The sequence below is a fragment of the Chenopodium album genome, chromosome 25 (genome assembly GCF_948465745.1).
Source record: "Chenopodium album chromosome 25, dcCheAlbu1.1, whole genome shotgun sequence".
NCBI lineage: Eukaryota > Viridiplantae > Streptophyta > Magnoliopsida > Caryophyllales > Amaranthaceae > Chenopodium > Chenopodium album.
The window spans coordinates 34,689,235-34,706,150 of record NC_137858.1 but is presented as its reverse complement, the minus strand read 5'-3'; the positions used below and the strand labels follow the sequence as shown (position 1 = coordinate 34,706,150).

The 16,916-nt window shown below is 34.8% G+C and overlaps 2 protein-coding genes across 2 annotated transcripts; one reads left to right on the top strand and one right to left on the bottom strand.

Annotated features, from left to right (window-relative positions):
- Window positions 1-7,104: 7,104 nt before the first annotated feature.
- Window positions 7,105-11,541, top strand: LOC145615544 (L-ascorbate oxidase homolog). The gene is made up of 7 exons (XM_081670614.1): window positions 7,105-7,404; window positions 7,494-7,603; window positions 9,450-9,720; window positions 9,901-10,000; window positions 10,088-10,799; window positions 10,914-10,992; window positions 11,092-11,541. The coding sequence occupies exons 1-7, from the start codon at window positions 7,276-7,278 to the stop codon at window positions 11,305-11,307; spliced, it is 1,617 nt and encodes a 538-aa protein (XP_081526740.1). The 5' UTR covers window positions 7,105-7,275; the 3' UTR covers window positions 11,308-11,541.
- A 3,579-nt stretch (window positions 11,542-15,120) lies between these two features.
- On the bottom strand, window positions 15,121-16,662 carry LOC145614038 (uncharacterized). The gene has a single exon (XM_081669045.1). The coding sequence runs from the start codon at window positions 16,660-16,662 to the stop codon at window positions 15,121-15,123; it is 1,542 nt and encodes a 513-aa protein (XP_081525171.1).
- Between the last annotated feature and the right edge of the window lie 254 nt (window positions 16,663-16,916).

The window sequence follows — 16,916 nt, the reverse complement described above, 5'->3', positions numbered from 1 at the left end:
TAAGTATGAATTGATGAATTTAATATAAGATGTACGTACAAATGAATTTAATATAAGATGATGTACGTACAAATTACCATGAATCTCGTTGCTTTTTTAACGAAATAACAATGGATTAGCTAGATATATACGATACAAAGTAGAAAAAAAAAACCCCCCCGAGTATATATTTACATGTCTAATAAGTATCTTGTTAAGTACCTTTACGTATTTTGTTTTGCATGATTTGTGAGCTTTAAGAGAATCAATTTCATAGAGTTATATATACACTAATACACCCATTCATCTCAATTATTCATGCGTCATTTATTTATTGAATAACATAAATTAAAGCATGTATTTAAATAATTAATCAAATAGATTAACATAGCTAATTGCTTGTTAGATGACCAAAATGAAACTATCGAATTATCGAAAACTACACATTATAAATAAAGTAAGGGCCTGTTCTCATTGACTGAACTGAACTGAAGTGAGCTGAACTGAACTGAACTGAAATGAATATTTTATAAGAGAAGGAAATTAGAAGCTGAGCTGAACTGAACAGAACAGAACTGAATTTCAACATAAGAGAACAGGGCCTAAGCCGTGTAATCCTTGGAAATAAAAGAATAGGCGTCATGGAACCATGGAGTATTTTGTTTATAAATCAAGAGATTTACATACTATAATTGCTGTAGTATATGTACGTGGCTGGTGCGACTTTTTGATACTTGGAAATTTCTTCATTCTTTCGAGTACGTACGTTTACAGGTCTAGTCTCTATGATAGTGGAGTGGGGAATCAATTATATAGCTGGTGTTACTGTTAATACTTCCTCCGTACGTATCTCATACAAGTATATACTAAGTATATCTCTCAACCAATTATAAAAAATAAATAACTAAATCCTACTTTCTTTAAAGATTGTGATGCATGAGAATTGTTACTTCTTCGTATTATTTATGGAGTTTGATGAAAAAGAAATTGATGGTATCAAAAGTGATTATATTGATCGTATATTCGTATATATATGACGTAAATTAGTGGTTTTTCTTAATGATTATTTATGAAAAAACTAGACATTTTTTAGCACCTAAGAAAATAACTCGCTCTAAACATTAACCTGTCCTAGGTTTCTAAACTTTCTATATATTTTTTGCCTTACATATACTTAAATTTGGGACGATATATAAATATTGTCTCATCATCAGTAACATCATGTCGATCCCTATCATTTAATCTACTACTTCCTCCGTCTTCAAAAGAACGACCTTTTTAGGCTGATTTCACAGGTGAAATTTACATGGGGTTTGCAAAAAGGTTGAGAGAGAAAGTAATTAATAAAAGTATATGTAAAAGCAAAATTTACATAGGAAAGCTAACTTCACAAAATATTGTTGCAAATTGGAGAGTTTTTAATGCAAATGGATAGATGATCATTTTGGGACTAGATTAAAGGTTTAAGGCCATTAGGATCATTCTTTCAAGGATGGAGGGAATAGTAAAATTTAGGTGACATAGGGCCGTAAGGGTAATAAAAACTTGACATTTAAAAGATTGAGCACATGCAAGTATGCAACACCTCCCCACACCACACAACAAGACGCATACAACTCCATCCCATATCCCCATCTCTACCTTTTAGCACCACATACATTCCACTTTTCCAAGATCTTTTTTCTTTTCAATATTCACATGTGTTGAGCAATTAGGTTTTGATGATTATAAATTAATGATGATTATCTATCTAACGTGTATGTTAAGTTGTGCATAGAAAGAGCAAGTTATGCTTGGAACAGGATACAAGGAACCTGAGTAATGACAGGTATATATGTAAGGAACTTGAACAATATAGGATAAGCAATAGAGAGACAAGAACAACGATAAGTGTTATGGTTGATAAGCATGATGATGGCTAAGGAACCATGAAGGTAACTATGTAAACATGTGTTTGCATATGTTAGCTTCATAAGGTAAGTATCCTATACATATATAGGTCATGTATGTGTAGGAGTCTTTTAATTTAGTTTAGTTTTCTTTACTGTTTTTATAAATGAACCCTTCTAAGTTATTTTGTTATCCTCAGAAGTTTGCTCAGTTTGTCATCATTAAAAAGGGACAACTTGTTGACCCTTATGAGGTTTTGATGATGATGTTAAGAATTGAGCAAACTTCCATTTAATAAGGATTTTCTAGTGTTGTGATGTTTGCAGGTTCAGTAAGCGTTGAGGGCTAAAGTAGGAACTGAAACAGAGTAACTTTAGAAGATCCATGAGGATACAAGTAAAGTTAGAAGAAGAGTTCCAGAAATGGAACTTCCAGAAGTTTCTTAACAGGAACTTCGCAACGGGTTGTAACGACTTGGTTCCGGTGTAATGCTGGGGCAAACCCTAAGATCCAGATTATATCAAGACTACAGGATTCCAGAACAAGATCAGAGTTTCAGAGAAGCAACATGAAGACAGAGAAATAGAAGTATATTGCTCTAGGATTCATGTAAGTATGTCGGACATAAAAGTCGGTTTGGAACAAGTCTATATAGAACCAAGGTGAACTCCAAACAGTCAATGAAATCAGAGTGACTGACTTGTCAGGAACTTAGAGACTGTCAGAGTTCAGGAACCTAATAGGAACTTAAGTATGCACGTCGTTAAAAGTCGGTTTTAATGATATATATTTATCTAATACGTGCTTATCTTTTAGGGATTTGGTTTTACTGAATAAAGATATTTATCTTCTAATAAATCCCTTTTGGAAAAAGATAAATTTTGTTTAAAAAGTATTTTTAAACTAAAAGATAAGATTGAAATAAAATCTGATTTTATGTTAAGTTTATCTTATTATTATTGACAGATTTTATTCTTAACAAAAAGATATATTTTCGGAAAACTTGTTTTTAGAAAATATCTTTTAAACTTATCTTTTCAGAAAATCTATCTTTTTCAAGATGAAATGAATAATTCGAGTGTACTATAAATATGCTCATATGTATTCATTCAAAGTTGAGGCTGACAAAGTGTAGTGGTCGTGCTTAATGGTTTTATCCTTCACCACGAAGCTGAGTCAGTTCTCCTGGTCAAAGTTCCTATCAGGTTTTGGTTACAGTACGTCCAGTGAGTTCCAGACAGGTCTCGAGTGTACAACATATTAGTTTTATCTCTTTATTCATAGATATGTATTTAGGGATATTCAATGAGATCTTGTAATGGGAAAAAGGGTTTTGAGTGTTTTTGTATTTTGGGGTGAGATTGTGGATTCTCTTAAATTCACATTTGAGTGTATGAGTTTGAATTCTCTAAATTTCGAGTGGTAGTCAGTCACCCCGAGTGTGTCTTGGGTTGCAAGTGGGAAAAAGGAACCTGAGTGTGTCTTAGGTCGAGAAAGGAACCTGAGTGTGTCTTGGGTCGAAAAAGGTGCCTGAGTTTGTCTTAGGTCTGATAGGATAGGTTCACATTTACTGAACGGAACTGAACTGATCTGAACTAATTGGAGTTGAATTGAATTGAACTGAACTAATTGAAGCTGAACTGAACTGAACTGAATTAAGCTGAAATGAATATTTTATGAGAGAGGAAAATTAGGAGCTGAACTGAACTGATTAGAGCTTAACTGAACTGAACTGAACTGATTAGAGCTGAATTGAACTGACCTAAATTAAGTAAATGTGAATAGGCCCTTAGACTTATTTATTATTCATTATTGAGATAAGAATGTGTATATTGATTTGATATTATGAGAATAATATCATATGAGATTAAAGATGTATTGTGATATTATATTGTGATAATATCCTAGAGAATATGTGAAAAGATATATGTGTGAGATATTGTGATAGTTTTAGGAAGTTAAGATATATAGGAATATTAGGTATTCCGATTGTCTATAAATAATGTAATGTGATCAATTATTATGAATGGGAAAATACAATGGAAAAATACAGACAACTATTTTCCCCAATATTTAACATTCATACATGCATTTCACTTGACGTGATTAGCTTTGATAATTTGTGCTAACATAATGCATATAATCATGTAGGATCTTATTAAATTCATTTCAATTTATACTTTTATTACATCAAATTTTTTTTATAACTTGTACATATATATTACTCCCTCCATCCCCTTTTGGTAGTTCCTTAGTTATGTTTATTTTTCACGGGAATTAATAAACACAAATAAGAATAATAAAAGTATATTGAAAAAGTAAATTGACATTGGGTATGCAAAAAAGTAGAGAGAATAAGTAATAAAAGCACATGGAAAAACAAAATTTACATGGGAAAGTTAAATTTGCACAAATATTGTTGCAAATTGGAAGAAATTTCGGTAAAAAAAATTAATTTTAATGGTTGTTGGAAAAAACAAATGGGGTGAACAATTTGGGACTAAAATTTGCCCATAAGGGACTATCATTTAGAGACAAAGGGAGTAATAATTAAAGATGTCAATAGTTTATAGTTAAAATAATGCATTAGCCAGCATGAAATCAAAAGAGTTTCAAGTAAATAAAATTTAGTGAGCATATTATTGTGGAGTAAAAATTACTATGAGAATATTTAATCCATTTGCATACTTGTTAATACCTTAATTTGAGAATATTAGTTTACACATATTTCTTTCACGCCCATACATTCAAATGAGATTAGGGTACACTGAAGACCAAGCAGAATCGTAATTCATGAGGGAGGCCTTAATGAAAATCCCTGCATATCGACGTTAAGGCATATGTAACACCCAAACGTCGTGTCAGTGGCGTATCCAGGAATTCCAAACTGTGGGTTCGAAATCTTAAAAAAAAAAAACGATGATCATATATTGATTAAAAATTCAATACATAAATTCAAATTTTTATTACAAATGGATGGATTACACAATAGAAAAAAACAAATAAAAAAAAACTACAAAAGCATTCTTCGAGTCTTCATACTTTGAAAGCGGGAATACATCATCATCACTAACTCTTGCAAATAAGTCTCTCTCAAGATAAGTAAAAATTTCAATATACAATTAACAGAACAAGTAAAAATTTATAATTCTAACTTCTTCTAATTATCAAATTTCAATTAACAGAACAATTAAAAATTTATAATTCTAACTTCTAAGTTTCTACAATTCAATTTCTCAATAATTCAATAATTCAACAATATATCAAAACCATAAACCAATTTTAAAAATAAAACAAGCAAACCAAAATTAAGAATTAATGGGAGTAGAGGAATAAGAGATTAAGAGGACTCACAATTTTAGAAGAACTCTGAAGTTGAGGCCAGCAGAGTCAAACCTAAGACCTAAGAAATTAAAGGGGCGCGCTGCTATATTATTTAGAGCATTACCAATGCACCAAACTTACCCATGTGATTATTATCCTCACAAAAATTTCTTTTAAACCTTTTTTTTTTAATAAAAAAATAAAATTAAAACTTGTAATTTTTTTCAAAAAAATCTGTGGGTTCAATGAACCCCCTTGAACCCCCCTAGATCCGCCCCTGCGTCGTATCCTAACACTATCTCCTCGTGAACAAAATGAATATCCATCTCAACATGTCTATTACTACACTTACATGAATTGTATTATAGATATATATGGTAAGTTAATTAAAGGGCATAAATTTACAAATATAACTCTAACAGGTTGGGTGATAACTACCCCCTAGATAAACATTTCAAGTTTGTTATAGTTAGAAACTTGGTTTTTCTTGAGAGAAAGGTCATGATATCCCACAATGTCCTCAGTTTACACAACAAATCAAGGTTATGATGCCATGATAAAGCTATAAGAAAGATTAGATAAAAGAAAGTGAAAAGGCTTAACTATACAAGATGCAATAATATCAAAGATGCCAATAGATCAATGATGTATCCAACAAAGATAATACTTCGTAGATATTACCACAATAAACAATGGTGGTTGCTTGATAATGAAATGTAAGGACAAGGTTATTACTTAACTAACAAGATTCTCAAATACTCTCTATCAATTGCATCTTATGTAACGATTTTCACTTGAAATAATGTGCTCTCATTTGGTAAAAAGGAACTAGCTTTCATAGCTGAAGCTATAGCTCTTCATAAAGCTAAAGAGTACAACTAGCTCTTCAATGTTGCATTCAGGATATTCAAATCAAGGGTAATAATTTGCTAGTCATCAACACTATAAATGGACAATCTCTTGGCAAATCGAGCATGTTATCAAAGACATTTATTCTCTTCTCACTCGGTTTCAAAACCTCCAACATATCTATCGAGAGGCAAATCACGCATATTGGATTGCAAATGTGGGGCATTTAGTTTCTAATAATATGGATATTAATGTTTGTAATAATTTTAGTTTGTATTCTATTCTTTCGACTGACACATTAGAAATACCCTTCGTGAGGAGGGCATCCTAATGTTCTTTTATCTTACCATTTTAAAAAAAAAATGGTAAAAAGGAATTTGGTTTAATTTCCTGATCTGATAAACTTGTATACTTGTATAAAAGGAAACCAAAATGTACTCCATATTAAGTGACACATCGAATCAGCTCTATACAACCACCAAGCAAAGCTTAGCTTGGTGAAGTTCTTGGAAAACTCACCTTGTGATTTGAGCTTAAAGTTTGAGTCCCATCAACTGCATTTGCTTTGGAGTAGGGGAATTTCTTTACCTCCCCCCCTCTACCCTCAAGCAATAACCTGCGAAACTGGACTGACTTAATCTATAAAATGTGTCAATTCTTTTTATAATTAATCTACTTAATTCAAAGATTTCTAATCAACAAAATGACTATATGATCACCTATAATGATACATTCGGATATATAATAGATATCATCGCCGCTCACTCGCCCATGGTGTAGTAAGTGGCAAGTGGTAATATTTGAAGAGTAGACTAGTCCTGGAAGCTCACTACCAATTTCTTGCAGACACCGGCATGTGAGCCCAAACCCATTTCAAACACGCTTTTGTTTTTGTTCTATGGCCCCACTTCCCAATATACCCACCTTCACCGACACGCCATTTTCCTTTTTTTTTTTTTTCTTTTAATCTCTAATTTATTTTCCCACTTGATTAATTATTTTAATTAAAATAATAATCATCTTAAAAATCTTAAATCCCTTCTTTTCCCTCCCATTCTCTCTCTCCTCTCTGTACCGCATTTCTCAAACCCCACCTCTCTCTCTCTTTACTCTTTCTACTTATAAACTTAACCCCATCAAAAATAAACACCCATTTTATTTCAAAATTCATTCCTAAATTTTTTTTTTAAAAAAAAAACCATTTTTTTTTACAAAAATAAAATAAATAAAGCAATGCGTTTGTTTTTGAATTTGAGCATTGCTGCTCTGTTATACACCATTGTTATTGCTGAAGATCCTTACAGATTTTTCGACTGGAATATCACTTATGGTGATATTTACCCTCTTGGTGTTCGTCAACAGGTTCATTTTTCTTCCTTAATTTTCTAGTTTTTTTGTTGGGTTTTTCAAAGATTTAAATTTTGAATCTTGGGTTTTTTTTGTCTTTTCAGGGTATTTTGATTAATGGGCAGTTTCCAGGACCAGATATTCATTCAGTAACTAATGATAATCTAATTATCAATGTTTTCAATAGTCTTGATGTTCCATTCCTTCTTTCATGGTAAGTCCGATTACTAATATCGGGTTTTTTTTTCACAAAATCACGCGTTGATCCGTATTGTTAATAATGCTCAGCTATATTTAGTGTCTGTTAATGCTTATTTAATTGTGCGGCATTATTGTTCCTTTATTTTTAGTAAGTGAGTGATCTACAATTCAAGAATACTGCTAAAAAGATTACTTTATGAGAAATTTTTTAATTGGATGTCACTAACTTTAATGTCTGGTTGTTAACACGTGAATTTTGGATCGTATTTTAGTATTCCTAATTTTTTATTAAAAATAAATAAATAAATAAATAAACTAATGTGAATTTTTGTCTTAGATCTAAGTTAAGGATCCGGGTCGTATTCGGATCGGATGTTCTGTTTTCTTGTGAGCCTTTTTACTACAACGGATGCTCCATTTTTATTAGTTATGCTGTAATTATCACTAAGATTCTTCATTAACTAAATTCTTTCCTTTTCTTTCTCTTTTATAAAGTATAAAAGTATATTTATCTTATCTTTTACTATTATTCCCATATACTCGGTCCTTTTTTTTATTTAGTTTTCTTGATGTGACTAGTGTATGACACTAACCTCTTTGATTAGATCAACTATGGAGTATTAATTAAGAATATGATTACTAGATAATGCAATGATCGAAGTCATAAGTTTTCAAAGACAATATTTATTGACGTCAAGGCAATTTTGAACTAAAACAGCGTTGATTGTAGTGAATATTGTCTTGGCAAAATCATCGGCGTAATAAAGTAAGTACGGAGTAGGTTTTTAGCTTGGAAAAGTACACTCTAATGGTACCCCGTAACTAGTAACTAGAACACGCTATTTAAGTAACAAAAGTCTTACAATGTGATTATGAAGCACATTTTTAGATCTACCAAATCTAGTAAAAAAACCTGTTATTTTGACTTTTAAGTGAAAATTGAGTATTATAGTACAGATGTGAAGTCTGACAAGCTATAGTTGCTACATTGTATTATATTATTACTAATAATTATTACTTAATGACAGTGTAATTATGAGTTAAGATAAGATATTGGGATTTAAAATTAGCTAAACATGAATGAAGTGAAGTCTTGGGTGGTTGGTTAATCATGCACATTTTACCCATTGTAAGGCGTTCATTTAATCTAGGATGATCCAATTTGGCTTGTTATGACATGAGGGTCCATACTTTAATGTTGTATAGTAAACCGGTAAAAATGGGACCCACTGAAATAATGTACTACCTACACAACCATTCCTATAATGTTGAAATTCTGTTGGTGCAAATTCAATTATTGTTTGATCACTGTTTGCATTTTTCTGAAATTTATGTTGTGGGGTTGAAACTAAGTGATACAAAAGGAATTGAATAAATGTTTAATTTGTGTTTCCAAAGCTTCATTATCAAAATGTATGAGATGTGATATAGTATAGAGCTGATCATGGGTCGGGCCTGGCCGTGGCCAAAAAAGAAGGTCCTGTTTTCCCAATGCATCAGACCAGACCGGCCAAAAAAGTCGGTCCTGTTTTCGTAATGCATCAGACCAGACTGAAAAAGTATGTCTAAGCCTAGTATAAGCTGTTACGACTACCTCAATTACTGGAAAAAATTCCCAAGTTGCTAATCAGTGACATACAGATCATGGAGCTGAATCTGAGATACAGTGATGATAATTGAGTTGAAGATAATATTTGATTGTGTTATTTATACAGCTTGATAATCAAAACACATGAAATTTATTAACAATGGTCCTGCATATCTTGTATCTAAATCTAATCATCAATCTTTAAGATATATAAGTATATGTGTAATGTTAGTTGTAGATTAACAGTATTTTGTTCTGGTGGGTTTGGCAGGAATGGAATTCAGAACAGGAGGAATTCCTTCGAAGACGGTGTATATGGAACAACTTGCCCAATTCCTCCAGGCAAGAATTTCACTTACATCCTCCAAGTCAAGGATCAAATTGGTAGCTTCTACTACTTCCCTTCCCTTGGATTCCATAAGGCTGCTGGTGCTTTTGGAGGTATTAGGATCCTTAGCAGACCGAGGATTCCTGTTCCATTCCCTGACCCTGCTGGTGACTACACAGTTCTTATCGGAGACTGGTACAAGTCTAACCACACCGTAAGTCTCATTTCTCCTTAATCTGATCAGTTTTGTGTACAAAGTTTATGGATATGTAGATTTCACTTGTGCCTTTGAAAGATTGTATCTCTATATGTTATGAACTTCGGCTACTGCTAGATAATAGGGATACATAAAATACATAGGGGCTGATGAATAATTTGTTTGGTGCTTTTACAGGATTTGCAGAAGACCCTTGACAATGGACACAAGCTGCCTAACCCAGATGGAATCCTAATCAATGGGCGCGGTAGTGGTGCCACAATCAATGTTGAACAAGGTAAAGACATCATAAAGCTGTTTATCTGCATATTGTATGCTTAAATCCATGCCTCGAATAAAAAGGATCATCTTTTGCTTTTTACAGGAAAGACATACAGACTCAGAATCTCCAATGTCGGCCTGCAGAACTCACTCAACTTCCGTATTCAAGGCCACAAGATGAAGCTTGTGGAAGTCGAAGGAACCCACACCCTCCAAACCTCCTTCTCCTCACTTGATGTCCACGTGGGACAGTCCTACTCGGTGCTCATCACTGCTGATCAGCCCCCCAGGGACTACTACATTGTAGCTTCATCCCGTTTCACCAATCCTGTGCTTACAACAACCGGCTTCCTTCGTTATTCCAACTCTGGAGGCTCAGTCCAAGGTCCAATCCCTGGAGGTCCCACGATCCAGATTGACTGGTCCCTAAATCAAGCTCGTTCTGTCCGGACCAATCTTACTGCAAGTGGACCAAGGCCCAACCCACAAGGGTCTTACCACTATGGTATGATCAACACTACCAGGACTATTAGGTTGCAGAACTCTGCAGGCCAAGTGAATGGTAAGCAGAGGTATGCTGTTAACAGTGTGTCATTCATCCCTGCTGACACTCCACTTAAGCTCGCCGATTACTTTAAGATTGGAGGAGTTTTCACTGTGGGGAGCATCCCCTCCAACCCCACTGGCTCAGGGATCTACCTTGCCACCTCTGTCATGGGTGCTGACTATCGATCCTTCATCGAGATTGTTTTTGAGAACACTGAGGATGTTGTTCAGAGCTGGCATTTAGATGGTTACAGCTTTTTCGTTGTTGGGTAAGTCACGTAACTACTTGCAACAATTAAGATTTCTAGCACTATATGTATGTCTACTTGTCTAGTACTCTAAACATTGATTTCAATATTTGACAATGAGTTTTTGGGAAACAGATTGGATGGCGGTACCTGGTCACCAGCCAGCAGAAACCAGTACAATCTTCGTGATGCACCTTTCCGTTGTACCACACAAGTATGAAATAAATAACATGAATTCCAATATTTTTTCTCTCTGAATATAGTGTACTTGAATGACTAATCTAATAAATCTTATATGTGACTATTAATGTAGGTGTACCCTAAGTCATGGACTGCAATCTATTTGGCATTGGACAATGTGGGTATGTGGAACTTAAGGTCAGAATTTTGGGCGCGACAGTACTTGGGACAACAATTCTACCTCCGTGTCTATACACCATCAACATCCCTAAGGGATGAGTACCCAATTCCCAAGAATGCTCGTACCTGTGGAAGAGCAGCAGGCAGGCACACAAGGCCTATTGCTTAAGCAGTTAAGCTAGCTAGTTAAGTGAGTTTGGTAACTTATTTCATATATAGTTTTGTTGAGATGGAGCAAATAGATAAGCAAAGCTCTTGCTTTGATTTGCATTAGATTCTTTCAGGTGCTAAATTAGCACTAGTTAGTCCCACGACGAGGCCTGTATTATTAGTACGTACAATTGTGTTGATACGACCTCCTCTCAAGGTCGCATTCTTTTAAAGTTAATAATATTGTTCATCAGATGTCTCTATTTGTTTTTGCTCTTTCAAGAGATCTTCTAATCTCTTTTGATGAATGGTATGTTTTAGGCAGGTGGATTGAACAATATTGTACCTGAAATTGGAATTTCATATTTAGCTGTCGATGCCAATTGCCAATCTCAAAGTTGTGAATGTAAAATCAAATTTCAAACCACAGTGGAGCAAGTAATTGTAACTCTAGCTAGCTAACAACAATCTTAATCATAGTGAGAATTAAGTGGTAAAGTTAATGACATTAAGGCAGCCCCGTATCTGGGGCAGGGCAGCCGCCCGGGGCCCCAGAATGGGAAGCCCAAATTTGTTAAACATAGTTTGGTTTAATTTAAAAAAAAAAAAAAAAACAAAGCCCATAATCAATGTTTGATATCCCTTTATTTATTCAAGCAGTCAAGCATAATGAAATAATGGAGAAAAGATTTATCTTTCCCAAAACACTTACTCTCCCTAATTAATACCTATATTTCCCAAAACAGTTACTCTCCCTATTTAATACCTATAATTAATCCCTTAATTTGACTAGGGTCAATTCTCAGAAGAAAAAAAAAATTATAAAGAGGAAAAGAGAACGACAATGGTTCTCTATAGAAGTATAATTAAACATTGGTGGCTAAGGTTTAAAGAGATGAAGAATGTTGATGATTGCTTAAAAGGTTTAATATTTTGTGAATTTTTATGTTTTTTAGTATTTAATAAATTTTGTTATACTCTGAGTCTGTGATTTTTTATAAGCTAGGTTTTGCAAAGAATTTTGGAGGGTTTTGCTACTATTAATTTTTTTTTTTTTTTTTTTTTTTGAAAGGGTTGCTACTATTAAGTTTAGTTGCATGTAAAATATTTTGAATATTATATTGGCTTAAAATAAAAGCAACGTTATCTTGAGTAATTTTTGAAATTTTTTTTGAAAAATTTGTCAAAAACAACCTTTTAAAGTGTCTATTTTATTAAAAACAACCTTTTAATTTTTTTTTTGCAACTTCAGACCACATTATAAAATTTTTTTACCAAAGACAACCTAATGCTAGTTTTCGGCGTTGACTCTATTTTTCCGATGTTGACCACGAGTGTGTGAGGCACGTGACTTCATATATTGCTAATTATACCCCTTTCCCCTCCAATTAACTCCTATTAAAACCCTTCAAAGTGACAAATTACTTTGAGAGAGGAGGGGATTTAGTACGAGTGAATTGGAGGGAAAGGGGTGTAATTAGCAATATATGAGGTCACATGTCTCATACACTCGTTGTCAACATCGGAAAAATAGAGTCAACGCCGAAAATTAGCATTAGGTTGTCTTTGATAAAAAAAAATTATAATGTGGTCTGAATTTGTAAAAAAATATTTAAAAGGTTGTTTTAAATAAAGTGAACACTTTAAAAGGTTGTTTCTAACAAATTTTCCATTTTTTTTTCTTAATTTAAGTTATGTCTTTTGATGTATATAACTATATACTATTAAGGTGGATGTTGATTGAGTTGGAAAAATATGATTTTTTTTTTTATATATAAAATTTATATGAAAATTCAAAAATTAAATTACTCAGCATTATTTCTGTTGTAAGCTTGTAAATATATTCAAATTTTTTTTTTTTTTGCATACCCTTAAAATTAAAAATTTTTAACAATACTTTTTAATTAGGGCCCCAAATTATAAGTTTGCCCATAGGCCACCGAAATCTCAGAAACGGGGCTGCATTTAGGACAATGAGTTTGTTTGTGGATTGTGATTTTAGAAGGTAAGTCTCATGGTATGTGCTACTACCTCTGGTTCGATTTACTCGCAACAAATTCCTTTTTGGGGTGGTTCAATTTACTCGCAACAAAATTTTTTTTCCTTATTTGGTAACTTTTTCCCTACAAAATGTCTTTTTTGCCCTTACTTTTATTTTAAAACAAACTTATTAACACTCCTAATTTTATAATTTATGTTAATGTTCTAATTATCTAAACTAATCACTCCCACCAAATTTTCCCCTTTTTCCCTTTAAATTGATTCCTCTCCCAACCACCTTCATTGAATCTGCATTCAATGCCCATTGAAGATGGTTGGGAGCATTCAATTCTGGGTTTCTTTCCCAGAAATTGAACACCCCCCCAAACCCTAACACTATAAATCTCACTCTCTCTCTTTCTCTCTCCTCTACGCCTCTTCACTGTTGCTCAAATTTCTCCGTTCTTCCCTCTCTTTCTCTCAGTTTGTTCGTGTTCTCCTTGTTTCTTCTCTCTGAAAATGGATTCCCCTCTACCTAAACAACCAGATCCTAAATGTTACGAGTCCCTTTCTTCTGGATCTACTAGATCCCCAACACCACCGCCTCCTGGAGTCACTAGGTTTGTTCCTCGTCGTGGTTCTAGGGATATGAAGCCTGTGAGGCGTGCATCTATGATGGCGCGTCGTAGGATTCGAGGTGCTAAGCTAGTTGAATACATATCTAGCGACTCTGAAGAGGAGACCAAGAAGCCTTCTGGCTCCAAAAAACGCGCTCCTCCCACTCCCACTCCCACTCCAGATCCGACACCAGATCTGGTGCCGGAAACCACCCAAACTGGTGGATCTGCTGCTGCGGTGGGTGTTATACCTGCTGCTTCTCCTTCTGATGCTTTCTCGGAGACTGGGTCTTCGGTGGTGCCCCCTGAGCTCACGGCTGGAGAGGTTCTTCAGCCACCTGAGGACCATCCTATGATGGGTGGTTCTTCTGCTGGGCCAAGCGCAGGGAGGAAGCGCGTGCGTTCTGGGCTTCCTGATGGTATGGATCCTGATGATGTTCTGGCGGCTTACCGTCAGATCTACTACCCTATGTAGTCCCTTCCCCCAATTTATTTGGGCATGGTAACTTCTGAAAACCCTAATCTTTGGAATATTGTCGTGTTTTATGAACAATGATGATGTTGATTATTTAATGGCTTGATATTGTACTGTTGTTGGCAGTTGTGTTGATTTTGTTGTGAAAATTTGGGGATCTTGTTGTTGGTTGTGATTACTGAGTTGTGGGTGCTTTACTATTTGTCCAAATATATCAATGAGTCCCTTGATTGTGGTTGTGTTGTGTCCTTTGTGATGTATGGGTATTGTTGGTAGGAATGTTGTGATGTACTGATGTCTTGAGTCCCCTAAAAATTGATGCCTTGAATCCCCTAATCATTGATGCTATGAGTCCCCCCCTCCATTGTTGCATCATTAGTGTATGTGTGTATCCATATGATGAAGGGACTCATCAGATAGTTATTTATTTGAGGAACATGGATGCTCTGGGAACCTCTGTTTGAGGATGCTATTGAGGTACCATAACTCATTGATGCCTTGAAAGAGAACATACCCTTACTGATGGATTGTAGAAAGTATGTAAAGTTTTTTTAACCATTCATGTTCACAAAAAATGCCATCTTTACATCAGACTTGCTTACATTGAATGCATGACTGCCTAAGATTAATACCTTTGACAATTTGACAAAATACACCTAACCAATAAGAAACAAAAGAAAAATGAAATGTTTATCTATGAATTGGTTATGTGTGGCAGTCAATGCCTTAAGCAAAAGAAACAAAAGACTTCCTTTTCCCTTCAATCTGCATCAACTTCCATATGCCCTTCATCTTCACCATTAACTGGGATAGTGATTGAGTCTAGGTATGTGACAACCTCTGCAATGAGTCCCTTGTCCACCTCTAACAGATCTGGGAGTATACTTTGCCTGTCTAGACTTCTTTTTTTCATGTGTGGTGTGATGTAATTGTTGCCCCCTCTTCTTTTAAGTACTTCAATCATGCATGATTGCAGTGTTAGCCAACTGTACTTGTTCACTTCTGGTTCAAACTGTTGAAATGCAATGTCCACTTCCTTAATAAGGTCATCCACATTCTGTGGAAATGATTGATACTGAATTGATTGAATGACATTGAAGAGTCTTAAGTCTAGAACATTCATGTCTAGTGATTGAGCTGGTTGAAAAACAAACTGAATGTTAAATCCATATGCTTGTGTGGCTGCTATAAATTCTGCATCTTGTGGTACTTGATGAGGTCTTGCATTGTCCCACTGTATTTTGATGTTATTTGGTAGTTGTGAGGGCCACTGCTCATGTAAAGTTGGAATGACATGGTTTAGTAGCATGTCCCTGATTGCTTCTTTGTTTATGCTCTGGACTGCCTTAGCCTCTATTGTCCCCTTATCTCTGTTTTTGCTCTTTTTTTTTGCTGCCTCATATTTGACAAATGGAAATAGACCATACTTTCCATCATGTAGTAGCTGTTTGTTTTCATCATACAAGGGTTTGCCAATCATGCCCATAAACATGGCTTTGACCTTGAACCTTCTAGACTGTTGTGCTCTGTATGGATTTTCTTCAGATGGAAGTAGATAGAAAGTTCTTGTTTCAGGGTTTATAAAAAACCATTTCTCATCTATGTGTATCCTTTGTTGCATGTCAACAAAGGTTGGGTCCCCTAGTGATGGAATTGGATGAATATGACTTAGTACCCACTTAAGCCTTGCTATTTTGTGATTGTCAGTCAGTGCAGGTTTGTTTGTGCTTGTGTGTGTTCTTAATCTACCCCTTTGCCTTAACCTGTGCAAAGCAGCCTTAGAGATATGCAAGGCAGTAGCATACCCTCTCTCAGTTTGTCTCTTATACAGTGGGACAGAAGTTAGGAACTCATCAGTGTATTCTGTTAGTTTTCTACCAACAGTACCTAATTTTTTTGTCCTAACATCTATTGCATGACCCTCAAGTATGTGTTGCTTAATTACCTGAAACCACCTTGTAGTTGTTGATCTATGCACTTGATGTTTCCTTGCCAATTTGGATAGAAATCCTCTTGGCACTGAGTCCCCCTCCATGTTAAGCATGATCTCATCTACAAGTTGCCGTTTCTCTTGCACTGTCATTTCCCTGCTTTGTCTGCCATACACTTGACCTTCACCATTTGCTTCAGCATCATCATCACCTTCATACCCAGCTTCTTCTTGGGAGTTGTTGTTGTTGTTGTCTTCAGATTGAGATATGTCATGATATTCTTCTGAAAAATGGTGAAATGATTCCCATGTTTGCTCCTCATAATACAGTTGATGTTCATCAAAAAAGAGTTCTTCAAAGAACTCTACCATGAGTCCCTTTTCTTTTTTTTTTTCAGGTAGTATGAAGGTGATGAAATGGAGCCCAGAACTTTTTGGATGGTCTTCCACGGAGCCTGGAATGACTGAACTCAGTTGCTACTTTTGCCTTAATTATAGCACTGTGTATTTAGGCTAACTATGAACTAATTGTAGTGATGATGTAATTTGTAGGTTCTCTGTTTTGTAAACAATATTAATTACCCCTTGAACCCCCCAACCCCCCCTCTCTAATCTCCCCTACAACT